Consider the following 21,718-nt stretch of genomic DNA (forward strand, 5'->3'; position numbering starts at 1 on the left):
ATACATCCTAGGGCAGGTAGGCAGTACTGGGGTTTGAACTCAAGGCCTTATGTTTGCTAGGCAGGCACTCTTCCTCTTGAGCACACCCTAGCTCTTTTTCAGTATTTCTTTTTCAAATAAGGTCTTGTATTTGTACCCAGTGGTTCTCTCCTTTAGTTTGAGTGCTCCATCATATCCCTCTCCACCTGGTGCAGAGTCTTCCTGACTCCTTAAAACTGGACAGGGCCTCTCTTCTCTGCATGCACACTCAGCCTGGACCTTACTTCCACTTACTACAGGCACGACATTATAACTGCCTGTTTATTTAGCTGATTTCCAAACCAAACAGCAAGCTTCTTGAAGGTCAAGGCCATTTTATTGACTCTACAAAAATCTCTGGCACCTACATGGTACCTTCTACCTCAACAAATTGAATGTACCTCTTCTGTTCTAGGTGTTCCACTATACCTGGGCCTGGTCTGATTTGGCTCCTGCTTAGCTTTTGTAGCTTACCCTCTGCCCTCAGCCCATTCCAGCAATTTTGGACTTCTAGGTACTGAAACTGTATCTCAAAATAAAATCCTCTTGCTGGACTATTCTTAGACACCTGGCAAAGTCCATTAGGACCTAAATAATCTTCAAGTGCCACCAATGTCCTGTGCTTGAACTCAGGGCCTGGGCACTGTCCCTAAACTTATTTTGCTCAAGGCTAGCACTCTACCACTAGGCTCCACTTCCAGTTTTTTTTTTTTTGTTGTTGTTGTTTGTTTTTGTTTTGGCAATTTATAGGAGATAAGAGTCTCACAGACTTTCCTGCTCAGGCTGGCTTTGAACTGTAGTCCTCACATCTCAGCCTCTTCAGTGGCTAGGATTACAGGCATGAGCCACCTGTGCTGGGTCCCACTCAGTAGTATTAAATACTAATACAACAGTCTCCTGTATCTACACTGCTTAGAGGCTTACATGCTTCTACTCCCAATGCATCTTTTTCCTGTCAGAAATGAGTTCTGATTCCTGCAGCGCTGTGTAGAGGCAATATTCGAGGATGGCTGCAGAATCAAGCAGTATCTTAGAGCCCCGAAGAGTTCAAGATCACACAATACTTTGCTGAAGCTTAAGCATGTGAGTAAGGCCAGATGAGGTTACATACAATCACCATAGTCCCTTAATTCTAAGACAAAAATTTCTTCGTTTTTAATACACTTCTAAAATCAAGACATAGCTTATAACTAATATGCACAATTAAGGCAGTAGTGTTTCATGAAAGCCCATTATTAAATTACAGGCACCCTAGCATGGACCCAGGAAAATACCCAGTGCCTAGAGCTCTGTGCCCTTCCCCTGCCACCACAACGCCTCAGAGTATGTCTTTTCCCTTCCTTTCATTCTGCTTTTTCATTAATCTAATCCATGCTGGTGACTGCTCCAGATGAAGTGAATGAATAGATTTTGTAATGGAAAAGGAACTTCTGAAAGATTAGCGACTAGCAGGAAGAGTAAATGCTGGTCAAATGTAGTTTTGGCCAGTGATATATTTCAAGTTTTTTTTGATGTGGCAGTTGCAAGAGCTCATAACACCCTTCTAAAATAATTGGGTCTCTAAAGTGGTTCCAAAAGATTTTTGCTTGACATAAATTCTCTAAATTCCTCGGCTTTCTGGATAAAATAGTTGACTGCAATGCCATCTCGAATGTGCTCTGCTCTATACCAGAGAAGATCCATCAGGAGCTTCAGAGCACTCCAGACACAGGAAGCAAGACACAACAACAAGATGAAGAGGCAGAGAGAGGAGGCAAGGAGGAATATTTAAGTTGGAGCTTCACTAGGGCACTTCTGAGTTAGACATTTAAAAACCTTCACAGGCCCTAATTTACTGTATCATTTTTCACTGGCTCTCTGGGTCCTAGGTATCAGATCTTTACCTCGTGCTCAGCTCCCATGCACAAGTGGCATCAGCAGGATTTATTCTTTCATAAGGAAAAGCAGTTGTCTGCAGAAATTACTGCCCATTTGGAAAAAAAAAATTTTAAACAGCCTTATATACCTTTTTGTCCTCTTTATAGTATTACCCACTTTAGCATAAGGAAACTCTTATTTTCATAGAAGAAAGAGTACGGGTTTCCTGTCTTGGCAATTACACATGAAGTAGGACTCTATTTAATCAAAGGTTCTCAGGCTTACTTTAGCCTGTGGAGAGCATTTCAGTCTGAAAGAGTGTTTTAAAAACCCACCTCCCTCTCTACATATAGGGTTTCCTTTTTCAATAGGGCAGCTTAGGCCAGGTGTATGTTGCTTTAAGAAAGCTAGATGTAAAACATTAAAACTGACACCAACATAGACAAACAGTGCAATTACAAAAAGAATTCCTGGCTTTAAATCCAGATTCACCATGGGGTTCCTTTAAATGCTGCTCTTCCCTAGTGCATTTAGATTTCACAATCAATGAACATTTCTGTTTACAGAATTTTAAATTTGCTCTCCCATTAGGATTCTAATAAACAACATGGTACAAATAAAAGGAGTATGGGCTTTCAGGTCAAAGAAGCCTGATTTAGATTCAGCATTTACTGGCTAGGGAAATAGGGGTAACTAACTTCTCAGAGAGCTGAAGAAAGGAAGATTCACAGGGACTGATTACACATAAAGTTGCCATAATCTCTTGGTTTGAAACTACCTTTTTTCCTGTTTCTTTTTTTTTTTTTGGGGGGGGTCTGGTCGTGGGGCCTGAACTCTGGGCCTGGGCGCTGTCCCTAAGCTCTTCAGCTCAAGGCTAGCGCTCTACCACTAGAGCCACAGCGTCACTCTGGCTTTTTTTCTTTTTGCTTATGTGGTGCTGAGGAATCGAACCCAGGGCCTCATGCATGCAAGGCAAGCGCTCTGCCACTGAGCCACCTTCCCAGCCCTTTCCTGTTTCTTTTTTAACCTTTCTAAGGTCTTATGTGTAAAAACAAATTTTATTTTACTGGAGTGTTGTATTGCTTAAATGAGGAAATACTGGTAAACACAAGAAGTCTCTTACTATGTCAGCTTTCATCCCCTTGGAACAGAGTTTTTTTTTAAATTGTTATGTTTTTTGTTGTTGTTGTTGTTGTTGCTAGGGCTCAAAATCAGGGCCTCACACTTGATTAGCTGTTTTACTCATGACTGGTACTCTACTACTTCCCATGTCTCCAGTCTAGATTTTTTGCTAGTAAATTGGAGATAAGAGTCTCACAGACTTTTCTGCCTGAGTGGCTTTGAACCAAGATCCTCAGATCTCAATCTACTGAGTAGATAGGATTACAGGTGAGAGCCACTGGTGTTTAGCCAGATCTTTAAGAGTAACTTTAACTCTTCTTCTGGCACAAATCTCCCTTAAATGATTCCTCTTCCTCCTCCTCCCTCCTCTTCTTCTGTTTCTTTTCCACAAATCTCTCTTAAATCACTGGTATCATTCCTCCTTTTCCTCTTCATTTTTTTCTTTCTTCTCCCTCCACCCCGCCCCCCCACTTTCTCTCCTCTTCTTTTTTTTTTCACAAATCTCTCTTAAATCACTTAAATCATTCCTCTCCCCCTCCTCCCCACTCCCCCCTACCTTTTTCTTTTTTCTTTTTTTGCTACAGGGGATTGAACCCAGGGCCTCATGCTTATTAGGCAAGCATTTAACTATTTGCATTATACTCTCAGCTCTTTTGTTGCTTGTTTGTTTAAAACAGGTATCATTAACTGCACCAGGAGCTGCCCTAAAACTGTGATCTTCTTGTCTCTGCTTTCTAAGCAGCTAGGATTAGCTACTGGACGAAGTGTACCATCACGCTCTGCTAAAACATTCTTGATAAATAATCAATTCACATGTATAAGCTTTCACCTTTCTAGATCTAGACGACATGAAAGAAAGCATTCCATGTGCAGTAACACAGAAAGATCTAGTCAGAGCTAGTCTTTACTAGAAAGTCTACATTAGGTGATAAGTTCTAAACCTGCCTGCTTCCTTGTTAAGGACTGACTTTTCTAGTGAAGATCAGATTGCAACTGCAACCATCAACTCTGCACTTCTTTCCCCACTTGTTTTTTTCCTTTTCTTTCCTTAGGTTCACTTTCCCTTCCTCTCATGGTAGAAGTTTGGATTTTACTCTGAATACAAATGTAAGTCATTGAAGGGCATGGAGAAGCTATGATCTGATTCATAGTTTATAAGAACTCTGGATGGGGGAGGCAAAAGATTGGAGAGGGCAAAGAGCAGAGCAGGAAACCCAGCTAGTCTGCTATGTTACCATACCCTATGAAAAGTCACAGGGTCTTGGGCTCATCAGGATATGCTCAAAAGGTCTAATACATATTCTGGTAATGAGTAACCCATGGCAAGATGATGCAGGGAAAATCCAAGACTGCTCCATAACTGGGTGGATAATGCTACCATTTATGGTACTGGGCACCTGTTGTATATCTTGTAAGGGTCAACTTTACTACAACTTTGGGGTAAAGGAATTAATTAAATGAAACTGTAAAATAATCTGGAATGTCCTTTTATAGTCACATATGGAAAGCCATGATTTGAAAGGCAGTCTTCTTTCCTGCTCTTCGACTCTTCACAGTCCAATTCTCTGAGCAGCTTCTCTACATGATAGAGTGGGCTGCCTAGTCTGCATCTCCCTCGGCCCCTTATGTTTTCTGTCCCTCTAGAACACAAGGCCCTCCTCACCAAGGCCTTGCTGATTTTTGCCACTGTCTCCTTGTACTCAGCACAGATCTACTGAGTGGGGCACATGATGAATGACTATATAGCACAGTCAAAACCACATTATGGATCAATATGGATAAATTGTATTAATTTTAATGTATGAGGTAGGCCAATCAGGCATCAGCTATATACTTTATTAGCATATATTAGTGGTTCAAGGGGGTTTCACGGTGACAATGTATCCCAATCAAACACCCCATCACTCTCCACCTTCTCATTCCTGCGTCTTAGAACAATTTCAACAGGTTTCACTGTTCAATATTCACACATGCAAATAAAACACTGACTATATTTATCCCCATTCACCCTTTTCAGCCCTCTTCCTTCTTACTTTTTTTTAAAGAACACTTTTAAGTTCTAGGTAAATTTTTGTGAGAGAAAAGTAGGGATGAGTGTTACAAAGCCTGTTAACAATGTTTCAAGAACTTTTAAAAAGGATTTTCATACTAATAAAAATGTCTTTCACATCAGAAGCAAAGAATAGATAGGGTAAGGATGTTAGTACACTTTTGTTCAATCTTTCAGCAGGTGACACAGAAAATCACTTCCGCTATACAATGAGAATAAACACAGAATCAGAGATATGGAGAAATCTATTTTGTTTGGTAAATCCCACTTAGAAGCTTCCTGTCTTTTGAAGATCAAGAAGCATTTGTATTTTTAGTTGATACAAAAACTGAAACTGATCTGCCCCTATTTCTCAACAATGTCTCTATTATGCCCAGTATCATGCTTCAGGAGAGTGGTAAAGGCTGGTAATTAACAGCATTGTTTTGGTCTGAGACTAGGACTTGAACTCAGTTCTTGATGCTTTTGCACACGGGCTAGTGCCCTACTAACTGAGCCATTCCTCCAATCTCATTTGAAAACATTTTAAAGCTATGATATATAAACTACCAAGAAGCCCAGATCATCACTGGTCCGGAAGCATGACCTTGAAAGAGGGAAAAATTGATGGACTAAGGTCTTTATTCACCAAATAACAGGTTAGGATATTTTCCTGGCTAAATCCAGGGCCCTGACAGGCTATCTTCACTGTGTCAAAAACACACCTGTCCAACTGTTAAAATTAGTAAAAAGGTTTCATCTAATTCTTCTAAAACCCAGACTATTTACTATTTTCTCCAGCAGTGTGAACTCTCTGCCAATAAATTCCAAGTGTCAAGTAAGTCTAATAAAAGGCTACAAAGAAACTTTAAAACTGACATTTAAAAATAGGCTTTAAAATTGAACAAACAGAAAAGACTACTATAGTTAAATACATGAACATTAACAGGAAAAAAATGCCTGCAATGAACAGAAATAGTTATGACTTGATGGAATAATTACAAACAATCCAAGTCAGAATTTTAGATCAGTTACGATGATGTAATGATATTCTATCCTAAAAAGAAAAAAAAAAACCTTAAAACTATGTAGGTTTCTATTGACAAAGCTATTTACTTGAAGAAAAATCTTTGTTCAAGCATCTACTACTTTCTGATTTTTTACAAAGTAAAACTGAGGATCAAGTATTAGAGGGAATGACAACAGAGTATTTAAATGTTAGGACTATCACTAAGCATACAACTTTATTTAAGAAGGAAATAATACAAACTCTACATTTGTAGTCATTATTAAATGAAGACCTGGAAAAAAGCTGAGAGAAGTAGAAGGATTGTGGACAAGTGCACTGTTAGCCTATCAAAGGCTTTCTGAAATGTCCTTCTAGCGTAACTCATCTCTAATGGATGCACAGTATAAGAATGACTGCCTCGGGCTGGGAAGATGGCTCAGTGGTAGAGTGCTTGCCTTACATGCCTGAGGCCTTGGGTTCGACTCCTTAGCACCACATAAGCAAAAAAAAAGCCGGAAGTGGCACTGTGGCTCAAGTGGTAGAGCGCTAGCCTTGAGCTGAAGAGCTGAGGGACAGCGCCCAGGCCCCACGACCGGACCCAAAAAAAAAAAAAAAGAATGACTGCCTTCACATGGCGCGCGCGCACACACACACACACACACACACACACACACACACACACACACACACACACACACACACACACACACCTGCCTTCACATGGCACACACACACACACACACACACACGTTGCTTAATTTCAAGTGATATTTCTCACTTAAATTGAATAACAGCAAAGAGAATGGGGTTTTGCCCTCCATCAGGAAAAAAGCAACTTGATAAGAGGTCTGAGGACTCCTACTGTGTCCTGAATTGGGGGCATAATGGACACCTCCTTGCAAACACTAAGCAGGGCTTTGTGGTGAAGTTTAGGAAGCACACAGTAAGTGGCTTTAACCTGGCATCTCTTGCCACCAAGTTCATGACTAAGTTTTTATGTCAACAGGGGACAAGCATTAAATATAGCCAACTGGGAGCACCAACAAATTTTTCTTTTTCAAAATACTTGTATTACCCTTATGACAAAGAGAGTTTTCCTCTTTTCAAAAATTACTCTCCAAAAGAAGTCCATTCCACAGTACAAAGTTAAAACCCATCAAATATACCATGCTTCTACCATATTAATCTTAAATATCTTTGCCAAACCGGAAATCCTTTCATTTTATGAGACCAGACTCAATAAAGCAATTGGAAGAGCCTCTTAGTTTAAAAAGCTTTCTGGATTAAAAAAAAAAAAAAAAAAAGAACAGTAATTTATGTAAATGTATCAATCTCAATTGGCTTTCCTAGCATGAAAAGGAATAAATAACGCAGATCACTGTTTTTTGGATAATGAGACCTAAGTCTTTGCCAAGGATATGGCAGAAGACTTTGATGAAAATGGCAGGATGTGTACACAAAGGTGACCATAAGTGTGTGTATGATAAATGTGGACACTAGGGATGGACATAGATAAACAGGTAGAAGATTGGACATAGATGATTGGAGACAGAAGGAAAGACACTGGCTCAGCTGTATCTCAGTAAGTTAATAGGTATTTCATGATATTAAAAAAAAATCAGTGACAGCAGAATTTCTATTAAGAAGGTTAAAAAAAAGTTCCATCTCTTTCTTGGACAATTCAAAATGCAATTGTTGTTAGAACATAAATAAATACATTACAAAATACACTACTGTGTTAAAAAAAACCTTAGGAACAGAACAAAAATGAATCTAGATTCTAAAAGAGAATGTGTGCTTATTAAATGTCTTTGAGTATTGAAGCAATTTAAAAACTATTAGATTGGCACCTGGAACCCCAAAACATGTACTTTCCCCTGGGGAAGGAGAAGCTATGCCTCTTCAATCATCCCCTAAATGCAAAGAGGTTTGACCCCCATGCAATAGATAAAAGTCACCCAAAAAATGAACAAAAGAGGTGTTTGGAAAAACCAGAACACCATTCATCCCAGCTAACGACTTGTTCATTATGAGTGATGATGGATAAAGACTTCTCATGCTGAGATGAAATCAAGATTTATATGCATTGTTTCCTCTCCCAACTTGTGGGAAGATCATCATCATTTAATTCTATCTCTGCGGCCAGTGATGGGCATCCAGAGAGCTGGTTATCAAACGGCGCAGTCAGCTGGCAAAAGCCGAAACGTGCAGTTGGCACATCTGGACGGAGCCGCCACAGCCGAGGGTGAACAATGACTCCTGGCAAGCATCCAAATTGCTTGCAGACGCTAGCAGGTCTCATCTACAACGGCCCCTACCAGCATCTCTCTCTCTCTCTTTTTTATGAGAATCAGATTTTCATTGCTCCATTCAATTGCTCTCCTCTGCCATTTTTTACAGCTCTTATCGTTCCCTTGGAATCCGGCCTTGAGACAGCTCATCCGTGTCCTTCACTGTGTTATCTCTTCTAACTTTTATTAAAACTTCAGCTTTCATCTGAAGATAGCTAATTAAATCTGGAACAGATTATATGCCGCCCCTTAAAAAGAGCACAGAACTATTTTCTTTGACCTGAGCAATGCTTTTTCTCTCTTCTAAGAGGTAAAATCAAAGGTGTTTAAGAAGTCTATTTACAAAGCAGAGGTATTTGCCATGTCACTTACAGTTGATTTATATTAAAATAATCTGTAGTATGACAAATCTTTGAGCTATTTCTCAAAATAATTATTTCCCAATACTGATCATATATTTGTCCTATAGCCTTTATTTTTTTGTCCTATAGCCTTTAAATATTATGTTTAATACAATAAACATTATTTTTAAACATAAAGTTGGGTAATGAGGAGCTGGAGATTAACAGCAACTTGTGCACATCAAGTGATTTATCTTTGTAAAATAATGTTTTAAAAGTTACCCTCATTTGGTGAAAAATAAAGATAATTTTTCCTTCTTTCTTCCCCTAAACACTAGTAAATAAAAAGTCACATGGAAAACTACATGAAAATATGAAATTAAAAGCAGCAACTTAAGATTTATTCTTTGTTTGTTTGTTTTTTAATATTTTGTGGTGCCAGAGATCAAACTGAGAGCCATGTGCATCCTCTCTCACTAAGCTACATCTCTAGCTCCTTGATTTGGATCTTAAGACATCTTTTCATTAACTAATGGTTAGCACAAGTAGCTCTGTCTCAATTTACCACAAATTATTAATGATGGAATGTTCATAACTGAAATGAACACATTCTTCTTACATGTATCACTGGCCCAGTCCTTTCCTAGGGCCCAGAGAAAACTTAAAATCACTTCTTTATTTTTATTTTTAAACTAGAGACCTGTTAACCAACCTTCTACCAACAATAACTGAAACAACTTAGCCCATTATCAAACACATACATATATACACATGAACAGCTGCCCCCATAAACACACACACACACACGCACATGCACGCACGCATGCACACATACATACACACTAAGTCCTTATAAGGGTTAAGCTTCATAGCCAGGGTATGATTTAATTATCCCACCTGAAATTTTCTGGGACCCTTTTCTTCGCTTCACTGCCTTTAGCAAGATTTCCTTCATGGTGACCTTTGTGTTGTCCACCTGAATAAGGGAGAATCCATGAGCAGCATTTCTGCAGAAAAAGACAAATATTAAATTATCACCATCATCTACCCAGAGAGATGTTATTACAATCTTCACTGTGTTTCAGAAAGTTTTAAAATAAGTGTTCATCAAAGGGCTACTTATCTAAGGATAGGTTGAATAAATCTACTTCTAATGTGTGTGCATGAGTGGGGAGGGGTGCATGCTATTACATGCAGTTCCAACTGAAAAAGAGACTGGGGTTAGAACAGGTTTTTCTAATTTATCTCAAGTTGAGTGTAACTGCTCTGTGTGGGTCAATAGTATCATGGGTGCCTAGTGCTGGCTCCCAAGACATGCAGGAAGGATTGACAATTGATAAAGTTGGCTTGTGTCCGTAGATGTCACTACAGGCAGATACAACCATCCTAATATGCTCATGATGCTCCAGAAGAAAAATGTCATGGAGGGTGGGGAAAGGATATTCCAAAAATAATTCAAATGGAGGAAAAGTAAAGCTCTTCCTAACTGGCTAGTATAGTATCCATCCATCCATCCACCCATCCATCCATCCATCCACTTCAGTAGGACAGATTTCATTACCTTATTCCTAGAAAGCCAACAAAATACTAGATGAACCACAAGTGATTATAAGAAGCAACACTATTTTGTACAACTAAAGATAATAAAAAAATTATAAAAACACATAACTTAATTTCCAAGAAAAGAAAATGAAGAGGAGAGGAGGAAGGAGAGAGGAAGGAGGAGGAGGAGAAGGAAAATCACTAATGGTACTCAAACTTCTGGTTAAATTGGGTTGGGGAAGGCTTTATCTAGATAAGAAAATTTAGCTAATGTGGAAGTATGCTAAAAACAGCAGCCCATCTCCTGGGTAAGGTATAACTTCATCAAGACTGTTAATTGCAATAGCAAGTATCACAAATCCTACCCACTATGCTTGGGCACTGGAACAAAACAGGCCAATTCCAAGTAGACTCATGTAACAAACAAGACCCAAGTTTCCAACTATGGAACAAGGGAATTGCTACAAGGAGTTTGGTCACATTCCCATTTCTCTGTAAGAATCTCAAAGGGGAACATGGCCAAAAAACATGGCAGAACTTCATACTGACAAGAAATCTGAAAGAAAAGCCAAACCCCAAGCTAAGCCTTGGGAAAGCTTCCCAATGGTACGACAGGCTGTGAGGGAGCCTGAAGCCTAGGCTGGACCAAACCAGGTGGCTAGCTCTCCACAGGGGACAGGGGCCCGATCTCAAAACTGAGGACCTAATTTGCTTCCCTAATACAGAGACATCTCCACACTCCCCTTCTCCATACGGCTTGCTATTTAATCCTTGACATTCCATTTGTTAAAAAGCAAAAGCTGAGGCTGGTCTAGCCAGCACGATCATCCATTTTAACTTGGTCAAGTTCTTGCTATCGAACAGCAGGCCTGAGGACTGTCAGGCTAATTTTACTGAACACTCTGTTACTGAATCATGCCTGAGCCCTGGCCATTCTTTACCTCAAAAGCTGGACCCCATCCCAGAACAATCTTTAAAAGTTTATTTTACTGATCAAAGCAAAATAAGAAACAGCTCTTTTAAAAAAAACACACACACACAAAACTATATTTAGGGAAGGAGGCAGTAAGTGATACTTTGGCAAGAGTGCTGCAATGTAAAGTGCTTTGTGCATTTAAAAACTTGGGGGTGTTTGCTCTGGCACTGGGCCAGTTTGTGTTTGGAACAAATGCCAATCAACCTCGCTCAGATTTGCCTTCCCCTGCTTTCTCCTCAGAAGTCAGTATGGGCTCCATCTGTGACAATATGTTGGGCGATGGATGAGTAGGGCTGAAAGGCAACACAAGTTCTTGGGTTCTCACAAACTAGCACTGGCCTAGATCTCATAAACTCCCATCCACCTGGGTTCTACCTGAACTTCTGTAGATCTGAGTCTACTTACAAATTGTTTATTTTCTCTCCTGACCTGTGGCTGGCTGACAGTGTTATGCCAAGCCAATAAATATGTTCATCTTCTTTGGCAAAGAGGGACTTAAAAACTCAAAAGGAAGCCTTGTGTTTGCACTAACTTCCATAAATTAAAAGTGTCCTTTTAAAGGATCTTTTTTTTTTTCCTTGAGCAGAAGAAAATCCCCCAGTCTGTATTTTTCTGTCATTTTACCAAAACGTACCTGGGTGACAAGGTTAAAGCAAGCAGAGGAAATCCCTGGCACTTATCATCCACAGGCATTACTGATAAATTGCGTGGTGGAGGAATAAAGGATTACCTTCTGTATTTTTTCATTACACTTTTCTTTTGTTACAGAATACATAAATCCATTGTGGCACAATGTAATATGTATCACCATGCTACACCTGCGGACGCTTCCGAGCGGCTGCCATGTCTGTGCAGTCAGGAATGATAAGTGAACCACCCGTGAATGTTAACGATAGTGATCATTCTGAGGTAACTCGGCTCTCCATCTTCCTTTACAGCCTCTGCGCTGAAGCCAGGGTAGCAAGGTTCACGAAAGGAAAATGAAAACAGTGGCAAAGGGAAGGGGCGCGCCCTGCGGCCCTTGGGGTGCCTTCACCCCAGCTCGGCTCCTGCAAGAACCGGGGCATTCAAAGGAGAACAGGGAGCTGTCCCAGGACCACAAACCTGACTAGCTCTGATGGTCACATCCTCGGGCCAGGCCCACACTCCACTCTTTCCCCCAGACAGATGCCACCTCTGCGTCTTTCTCCAAGTCCACAGCACTACGGGGAGGGAGGTTCAGGGGGCCAGCATTTTGGTTTCTGAGTGACCTACATACATGACTCTAAAGCATAAGGATACAAAATAGAAGTGGTTCTCAGTGCCTGCCTAGGTGCAACTGTTAACTCATGGTCCTGTTTCATACATGGAAGTGGAGACTTGCTACTATAATTTTCAGCTTGACTTCCAAACATTGGGGGTTTTATGCCTCATTTCTTCACATCCAGGGTTATTTTATGGGCTTTCTAGAAAGTCTATTGAAATACATCTTTTAAAGCCACTCTTATCCATGGAGGGCATTGGATCTGAGAAAGAGAAGACAATGGCTCCTAGTCCTACCTCCCTTCCTCTAGGTTGTGACCTGTGCAGGGGATGATCGCAGACCTGCAGGTGGGTCACACTTGGACCAGGGATCTTGGCTCCCCTTGTGGACAGGCATCTTGCTTCCACAGGGCAGGGCATTCTAGGAGCACCAAGCAGAGATAGCTGCCTTGCCACAGCTCATGGGGTTCACTTTTGGGGGCTGACTGAACGCTGCCAGGACTGCTTTAGTCAATTCAAAGCTAGGTCCTGTCAAGGCTGGAAACCACTGAAAAATGTACAGGCATTTTAAGGAGAGATTACTCACCTGAGGCATTCAGCTCTGTGCCAGGCAAAGCCGCTCAGTTCCTACATTAGGCCACTACAATGAGCGCTTTTCTTCTAAGTAGTAAACCAAAGGTGACAAGGGCACACAGGAAATGGGTACCAAAAAACAGATTTTCTGTACAGGGGCAGAGACAGAGTCAGAAGCAAACAGGAGGGCAGCATATTGGAGAACACATGGTCTAGCAGTTAAATATATCTTTTTGGTTGAAATCCTGATTTCATGGCTATCCAAAATGCTCTCCCTTACCATGAGAGAAACTTAGCTGTGCCTGTCTCTCTTCACACTATCATGAGGGTAAAATATGTGATGAATGCCAAGCCCCTGGCACTAAGACTGGCAAATAGTGAAAGGGGTTTCCTAAAATTGATTCTCTTTGTTCCCTGTGACCCATGTCATACCCCAAGAGGCTCCGCAGCCCCTCTATGTCCCAGCTCTATAGAAGCATTGTCTACTTGTGCGATGGCTGACAACACTCACTGCACTAAGTGACTGGCAACCCTGAGGCAGGACCACATATTTTCTGCTGGCTTAGTGGTTCTATCCAGGGAGCACTGTCAGCAAGCAGGCCCTGGCCTGGGCATCAAAATCTCTGAAGCTCAAAGGAGGGTCCTGGTGGCCTCACTTTTCAAAGCTTTCCCTTTGAAAGCAAACCATAGAACTAAGTATGCTCTACCTTGGCCTGACTCTGACTTTGGATGGGAATGATGAAAGTCAAAAATCACACTGGTAGCTGGGCATGAGTGGCTCACATCTGTAATCCTAGCTACCCAGGAAGCTGAGATCTAGATATCATGGTTTGAAGCTAGCCTGGGCAGAGAGGTCTGTAAGACTCTTATCTCTGGAAGTGGTGCTGTAGCTCAAGTGGTAGAGCGCTTGCCTTGAGCTGAAGAGCTGAGGGACAGCGCCCAAGCCCAGAGTTCAAGCCCCATGACCGACCAAAAAAAAAAAAGAAACAACTAATCTCTAACCAGCAAAAAGTTATAAGTAGAGCTGTAGTTCAAGTGGTAAGTGGTAGAGTGTCAGCCTTGAGTGAAAAAGCTGTGGGACAGACCAAGGTCCCATGTTCAAGCCCCAGTATCGGCACAAAAGAGAAAGAGAGAGAGAGAGAGAGAGAGAGAGAGAGAGAGAGAGAGAGAGAGAGAGAGAGAGAGAGAGAGAGAGAGAGAGAGAGAGAGAGAGAGAGAGAGAGGAGGGAAGGAGGGAGGGAGAGAGGGAGAGAGAGGGAGAGAGAGGGAGAAAGGAAAGAAGAAAGAAAGAAAGAAAGAAAGAAAGAAAGAAAGAAAGAAAGAAAGAAAGAAAGAAAGAAAGAAAGAAAGAAAGAAAGAAGAAAGGGGAAAAGAAAAAAAAATCACAGTATTTCAGAGAAATTTGTTAAGATTTAGCCAGAGCTTCTGAATTTGTACACTGCATGTTGTTCACTGTTTAACAATTATAAAAGTAATAGCAACTATTATTACCAACCACTTACTATGTGCCCAGTGCTGGCTTAAGCTTAAATAGTATCTATGTTAATTTGTTCGATCCTAAAATTGGTACTATTATCATTCCATTGTAGAAATAGAGACGGTTGGCATCAGGGAATTTACCTGAGATTTCCTGGATATCTACTTTTGGATTCAGAAATCAGCAATATGGTCCCTAAACCTACATAGCACAATCTAGTGAGGGAGAAAGGCAAAGAAGACAACAAACACTCATAGTTGCCTACGACAAACACATGAAAGGGGCAAGGTGTGACTGAGACACGGGGACACCTAACCCAGCCAAATTCTGACAAATCAGAGAAGCTTCCTTGTGAGAAGATGTCTCAAATCACACTTGTGGTTTAGCTCTACAACATGCCAAGAAAGACAATGGAAACACCGGGGGGCAGAAGGGCTCAGCAAGCTCTAGAATATGATGACTGGTTTGGAGTCCACCTTTGCCATCACTAGATAAACAACACAGTCACTCTGACTTCATTTCCACATGGACAAAATGGGGCAGGCAATAATTCTTAGACTGTAAGACTGCTTCTAAAGTGTTTACATACTATCAAATAATAAACATTTAATAAGCAACAACAACTAAAGGCTTTTCTTCATCTATACAAAGAAGTGATACATAACAAGTCAATATTAATAGTCAACACTTACTAAACAGTAGGTTTACATAATCATTACCTCCCAAAACATAGGCCCATTTTAGTAACAGAGGACACTGAGATTGGGTCAGATTAAGACACTTATTTAGAGTTATATACCAAATGAATGGGTTACATGGTTGTACCAGGTCCTAGAGGAACCACAGCTTAACCATAGGTCTGTGAGACTGTGTAGCCTGTGTTGTTTAACTTCTCCATGCTCAGAAGGGAGGAGACTACCAGAAAGTATATCCTTTAGTTGGGAACCAATGACCAACCTGTGAGAAAGGTTCAGCTGCCAGTGTAACAAACACAGCTCGACTATAAATGTCTCTTCTCTCAGACTAGCCACATGACTGAGAAGATCTTTTTGAAAAGACCTTGGAGAATGTCATGGTTTCCAGAGTCACAGTCTGTTTCCAGAGGTGGGAAAAGGCTGGCAAGAACAGCACTCCTTTCTCCAGTGCTGAGCGGTTCACAATAGCATTGCTGACATACTCATCTGCTTCCCAATCTGCTATGAGCCCACTTCCAGGTGTGCTCACTCCCTCATTTCAAGCTAGAAAATAAAAACATATAAGGAAGAGGAAGCTTTGTAATAGCTGCAGCATGCCTACTTTAAACTCAGCCCTTCGGGTATTACTTTATCCATAAGGAGAGTTGATCCAGTGTGAATGCTGTAGTTTGTTTTCCCTTGCACTGACCAATTTTTTTTTTTTTTTAAAGATCAAAGCGTATTGTGTGAGCATGTGATGTTTGACATTGGACAAAGTACTCTTTTTCAAAACAGACATTTTCCAAAAACATAACTCGCTAGACTAATGGGCAGTGAGAAGCCAAAATGACTGCCCTCCGCCTTCTCCTTGTGTATCTTTGCCAGAGTCCTTGGGACTTGCCAAATCTGGTCATGCCTGCTTAGCTTGCTCGACTGATTGTGCCAGAAAAGAAAATAAGACACAGATGTATTTGAGCTCTTTGAAATGCCAGTAAGAGAGACAGCTAATGGCTTCATTTCGACCCTCCCCTTCCAGCTGGGCACAGGTGGGGGATAATGAGGTCCCTCTCCCTAATCAAACTCAATTATTTACTACTCTATATAACCGCAAAGACATTCACATTCAGTTCAGAATATAAAACACACCGTGAGCTACTTCCAACCACTGCCATTGGGTATTTATAACAAACTCAAGTGGCTAACAGTTTGCCTTGGCAGGAGTTTAAGTGTGTAAAGTTTTGCAAACTGTTTCTGTTCAAATATGTCCTGCTGAAAAGGGGTCCCAGGCGGGGTTCCATAACTGTCAGGTCAGTGAACTGCATAACATCTGAGAATGTATTCACCATGCAGTGCCGACAGGATCTGGAAATCAAACGCTTCGTTCTATCGGAACCTTCTGAGAAGCATCATGGTTTTTTCAACAGCAAGACTGACATGGTATTAATAAACATTACAAGTCACTAGCCTGACATGTACATAGCAGCAGTTGACAGACTCCAACATCAGCTGAGGGGAGAACAGAGGAAATCAAAATGAGACATAGTAACTAAACATGGCCAAAGGGGGTGTATCACATTAATGTCAGAAATGTGAGGCCTAAACTTTTAGGAGATACAGTAACTAAAGCAACAATTTGGTATAATTTTTGGATACCAAAGTAAATTGATGGCTATCTACAATGTGGGCTTTTATTGTAGGAACAAAGCATATCCTGGCATGATGTCAACAGACATTCCAGTGAGCAAAACATACATGCTGGGCTTGTCTGACCTTTAAATTCTTAGAAGTATGTAATTAATGTTTTCCATCTTTATTACTAGCTCCAATATTTCTGTCACTTTAAACAGAAACAAAGAAAAATCTTTTCTTTTCTCTAGACAGTAGCTGTTGCCAAAAAGGAAATCAAGTCAGATTTACAAATACAAAATTAAACAGGCTGCATATGGTACATTTCCACACATGAGGACAATCTGGACAATGAAAATGTTTGCTAATACAACAGAATGAGAAGAAACAACACACAGTTGCTCCTCTATGACTCGAACAAACACTAAATAACTAGGATGATTTATACCCATATTGTCAGGCCTGGTTATCAAAGAGCACACACACATATTGTTTATTCTAGGTCCTATTTTAGCTCTGTTCCCTTCCAAACTGTGAAACCTTGGGTAATTATCTCTCTCTGATTCTCCACTCATATATTTATTATAAAATCAGTTGCTTGTATAACCTAAGTGAGATAATATTTGCTACAGACATGAGAGTGAGTGTGCCAAATGTCCCTCCCTCTTTTCTTCTTCTCTTGTCCTTTTATAGAACAAAAGGCAAGACTATGGAGCAAAAAAGGTTTCAAGCTAGTGATACTCTTTTCAATAAATATCTAGTCATTTGGGGTATACTTTGAAGATACCATCAAGAGGGTAAGCCCTTTGGAAAAGCAGGAAATTGCCCTGAGTGTGGGACATGCCTCTTAAGGTAGCCCACTCTTCCTTTTGTGTGGAGCCAAGAGAAGCCAAGGCAATCTCCCCAGCCCTGTGGGCCTCACTGCCTGTAAGGCCTTCAACCCTCTCCCTCTTGGCCCTTCACTCAAACAGCAAAACTCTATCTGGACCCCAAGTGCTTGCAGCAGTTGGTTGAACCATTCCTTTCCCATGTTCATCTGCTGTATTAAACTTTTTTTTTTTGCTGGTCCTGAGGCTTGAACTCAGGGCCTAGGTGCTGTCGCTGATCCTCTTAGTGCTCAAGGATAGGACTCTACCACCACTTGAGCCACAGTGCCACTTCCAGCTTTTTTGAGTAGTTTATTGGAGATAAGAATCTCATGGGACTTTTCTGCCCAGGCTGGCTTCAAGCCTTGAGCCTCAGATCTTAGCCTCCTAAGTAGCTAGGATTATAGGTATGAGCCACTCACTGGCACTCAGCTTGTAGTAAACCTTTTTTTTTTTTTTTGGGGGGGGGGGGTTGGTTGTGGGACCTGAACTCTGGGCCTGGGTGCTGTCCCTGCGCTCTTCAGCTCAAGGTGAGCATTCTACCGCTTAAGCCAAAGCGCCACTTCTGGTTTTCTAGTGGTTTATTGGAGATAAGAGTCTCACGGAGTTTCCTGCCCGGGCTGGCTTTGAACTGTGATCCTCAGATCTCAGCCTCCTGAATAGCTAGGATTACAGGTGTGAGCCACTGGCACCTGGCTGCACAGTTGCTTTTATCACTGCATTTTTTTTGTTTTTGTTTTTGGGTCCAGTCGTGGGGCCTGAACTCTGGGCCTGGGCGCTGTCCCTCAGCTTTTCAGCTCAAGGCTAGCACTCTACCACTTGAGCCACAGCGCCACTTCCAGCTTTTTTCTTTTTGCCTATGTGGTGCTGAGGAATTGAACCCAGGGCCTCAGGCATGCAAGGCAAGCGCTCTACCACTGAGCCACCTTCCCAGACCTGTCACTGGCATTTTTGAACCCTAGAAATTCGGACTGAATTAGCCCTGTGGTAAAGGATGGAAGAGTGTGACCAGACAGGCCCACTGCATATCCTACCACATCTAAAAGATCAGCAGGCCCTGGCTTGCTGATGACTGCTGGCAAGCAGCCCTTCTTCAGAGGTTGGGCACCACCTGAAATTCAGCTCTTTATCTGGCTTTGAGGGCCAATCAAAACCTCTCTCATTCCTATTATCCCTTTTTTCCCTCTCCAACAGTCCTGACAGTCATCCTTTAAATGCTTAGGTTTAAAGTAGTAAACTAGAGTGTCAGGATGGCCGAGTGGTCTAAGGTGCCAGACTCAAGCACATATGTGGTATATATGCACACACAGGAGGGAAACCAGGAGGAGGACACAGAACTAGAAGGAATCAGGGAAAAACATACAACAGCAGGACTCATCAGCTGCACTGGACATTGATCAAAAGGAACTAAGCAACTCAACTGCAGGGATGAGAGGGAGGGAACAAGTGGGAAAGAGGCAACAGCTGACACTAAGCAAAAGGAAAGAAATGTACATATCATCCAATGTGGAAGAAATAACTGTATTGTCAAAGCTCATAGAACTCAAATGTTATAGATCACAATAGACAATTTGCCCCTGAAAGTTAGAATGTGTTTGTGACTTTAACTAAGCATCAGTATCCCACAATACTGTGAAATTTGGGGAATTATGTAATCACTTAATCACAATAAAGAATTTGAAAAAAAAAGTAGTAAACTATCAGCAACTTAGGGATTCCTGTTTATAAATATTTGCTCTGTCCAAAATTAATCAAGAACAGGGATAGCTCAGAATCCACCTGCAGATTTGGCAAGTAAGTAGTTTGCATTAGCAGGTTCCTCATTAGCAAGCTGTTAAAGTAATCTCTTCTCTTTCCTCAAACAATTCTCATGTCCAGGGGTATCCTGAGGGCTAAAAGCCTTGGAGGTTAAGGCTAGATTTAGACCTGACTAAAGAAGAAAATCAAAAGACTGATAAACTCCAGAAGACAATTTTAACTCCACATTATTTACTCAGAACATTTTTCCAATAGAGATCCATTCATGTTAACTAGTCTTCTAAAATGTAAATAATTATATGCACAGTAATTCATTATCTTTACATGATGGAATGAAGGGAAATCTTTCCATCTCTCTCTTCTTTTCCTTCCCACCCTTCTTTCCATTCTGGGGATTGAAGAGCCAGTACAAGTCACGCAAGTACTCAGCACTGACGCATACCCCATCACTAAAATGTTCTTTTGTATTTTCTGTGATGTCTATATATACTGTCTAATAAAAAAATAACCCAAAGGAAAGTTAAATCTCATTTACATCTTTGTATGAATTATTCAGATTTGAGAAATCTGACAGAAATAAAAACAGCGATGTAATAACACTATATACTACAGTCTAAGCCAAAATTAATTCTCACAGCAGCATCTTCTGAGGTTCAGAGGCTCCCAAGAGTCAACTAATGAATTCATAGGCTAAGTTTCAGAACTTAAAATTTGATTTTAGTTCAATGAAAAACATATATATAGAGAGATGTACATCCAAACCATATATAAAGGACACACACATATTATTGACAAAGAGCAAAATGATATATCCATCACTATATGTGATACGCATACAAATATATCTATATATGATAGTTGGAGAGAGAGAGAGAGAGAGAGAGAGAGAGAGAGAGAGAAAGAGAAAGAGAAAGAGAGAAAGAAAGAAAGAAAGAAAGAGAGAGAGAGAGAAAGGGGCCACTCCCAGTCTTGCATGTTCTCCTTTCTCTACAGGGCTGAAGAAACACTGGGTGACACTTAGAAAAGAAATGCCTAGGAACACACCTGGCCCTCTTCAGACAGATGCCATCAGGAAATAAATTTATTGGAATAAGCCAGAGGCTGACAAATCTAGCCCATGTCTTTTGCCTCTGTATTATCTATGGCTTTTATATAACATGGCAGAGTTGAGCCACAGAAACTACATGACACACAAGTCTAAAATATTTTCTATCTGCTTCTTTACAGAAAAAGTTTGCTAACCCTAGGGATAAGCTGTTGAGATGTGTGGGTTGTAGCAGCTAGAGTTATTTAACATCACTAACAGACTTCATAAAGGTCAAATCACATCACTGTGAGCTGCACACAAAAATAGTTTGCTACACTGAGAAAGATGGTGGAGGAACTCTGGGTACAAGGTTCCTGCAGCAAGCTTTCTGATTTCTAAATAATTTGTGCGCTTTGGTGCCCAGGATGCACTGTGCACAGGGATCAATCAGGTAATGTGATCACCTACACATGCTCAATCAACAACAGCAAGTAAGGTAACCCCAACTATTATGGTTTACTGGAGGCAGGAACAAGATGATGTGGTAAGGTCTTTAAGTCTGTGTATATGTATGCACTTTAGGGTTATTAAACTGAACTCAGAGCCTCATATTGGCTAGGCCACTTGTGTTATGTTTTAGTTATTTTCCAGATACGGTCTCACTTTTTGGCCAGGCTAGCCTAGACCATGGTCCTCCTATGTATGTTTCCTGCATGATTGAGATGATAGACATGGACCACTACACCCAACTTCTTATTGGTTGAGATGGGTTGTCATAAACTTTTTGCCTGAACTGTCTTCAAACCATGATCCTTTCCATCTCAGTTTCCCAGTAGCTAGAATGACAGGCTTGTCACCTCCACCAAGTGACTTTCAGTTTTGAAACAGTCCTCACCAAACCAGTATGAATTAGTCATGTTAGCAGAAAGTATGATGGGACAAATGGGAAGAAGACTTTTCCAACAGAAGGCATTTGCATTTTGGGGGAGATACACTATAAATCAGTCGGGCCATTAAAATAATGTACTGGTAATTAAAACTACATTTATTGTTTAAAAGGAAAATAATAATGGTAATCATGTTTCCATGAAAATAGAAATCAAAAGACTCAGTTGACAAGTAAAACATTTAACACTCATTAAACCCAACACCATCAATTTAACTTCAGCAAAACATCAGCATTAAAGTTAATTTGTACTTTATTCATGTTATAATTTTATTTGTATTTAATTTCTAATTTTGTTTAGGTTGTCTAAAATATGGAACTTATAGTTAGAACATTACAAAACT

The 21,718-nt window shown here is 40.7% G+C and overlaps 1 protein-coding gene across 8 annotated transcripts in view; it reads right to left on the reverse strand.

Annotated features, from left to right (window-relative positions):
* Mapkap1 (MAPK associated protein 1) overlaps positions 1-21,718 on the reverse strand; it is a 242,154-nt gene that overhangs the window by 85,520 nt on the left and 134,916 nt on the right. For all 8 annotated transcript variants that reach the window (XM_070013663.1, XM_070013646.1, XM_070013636.1 and 5 more), the window contains one exon: positions 9,565-9,674. In XM_070013663.1, the coding sequence (XP_069869764.1) occupies positions 9,565-9,674 (110 nt within the window). The remainder of the gene's footprint in view (positions 1-9,564; positions 9,675-21,718) is intronic.

Source organism: Dipodomys merriami, unplaced genomic scaffold (assembly GCF_024711535.1).
Source record: "Dipodomys merriami isolate MVZ:Mamm:240054 unplaced genomic scaffold, mDipMer1.0.p SCAF_11, whole genome shotgun sequence".
In the NCBI taxonomy this organism is placed as follows: Eukaryota; Metazoa; Chordata; class Mammalia; order Rodentia; family Heteromyidae; genus Dipodomys; species Dipodomys merriami.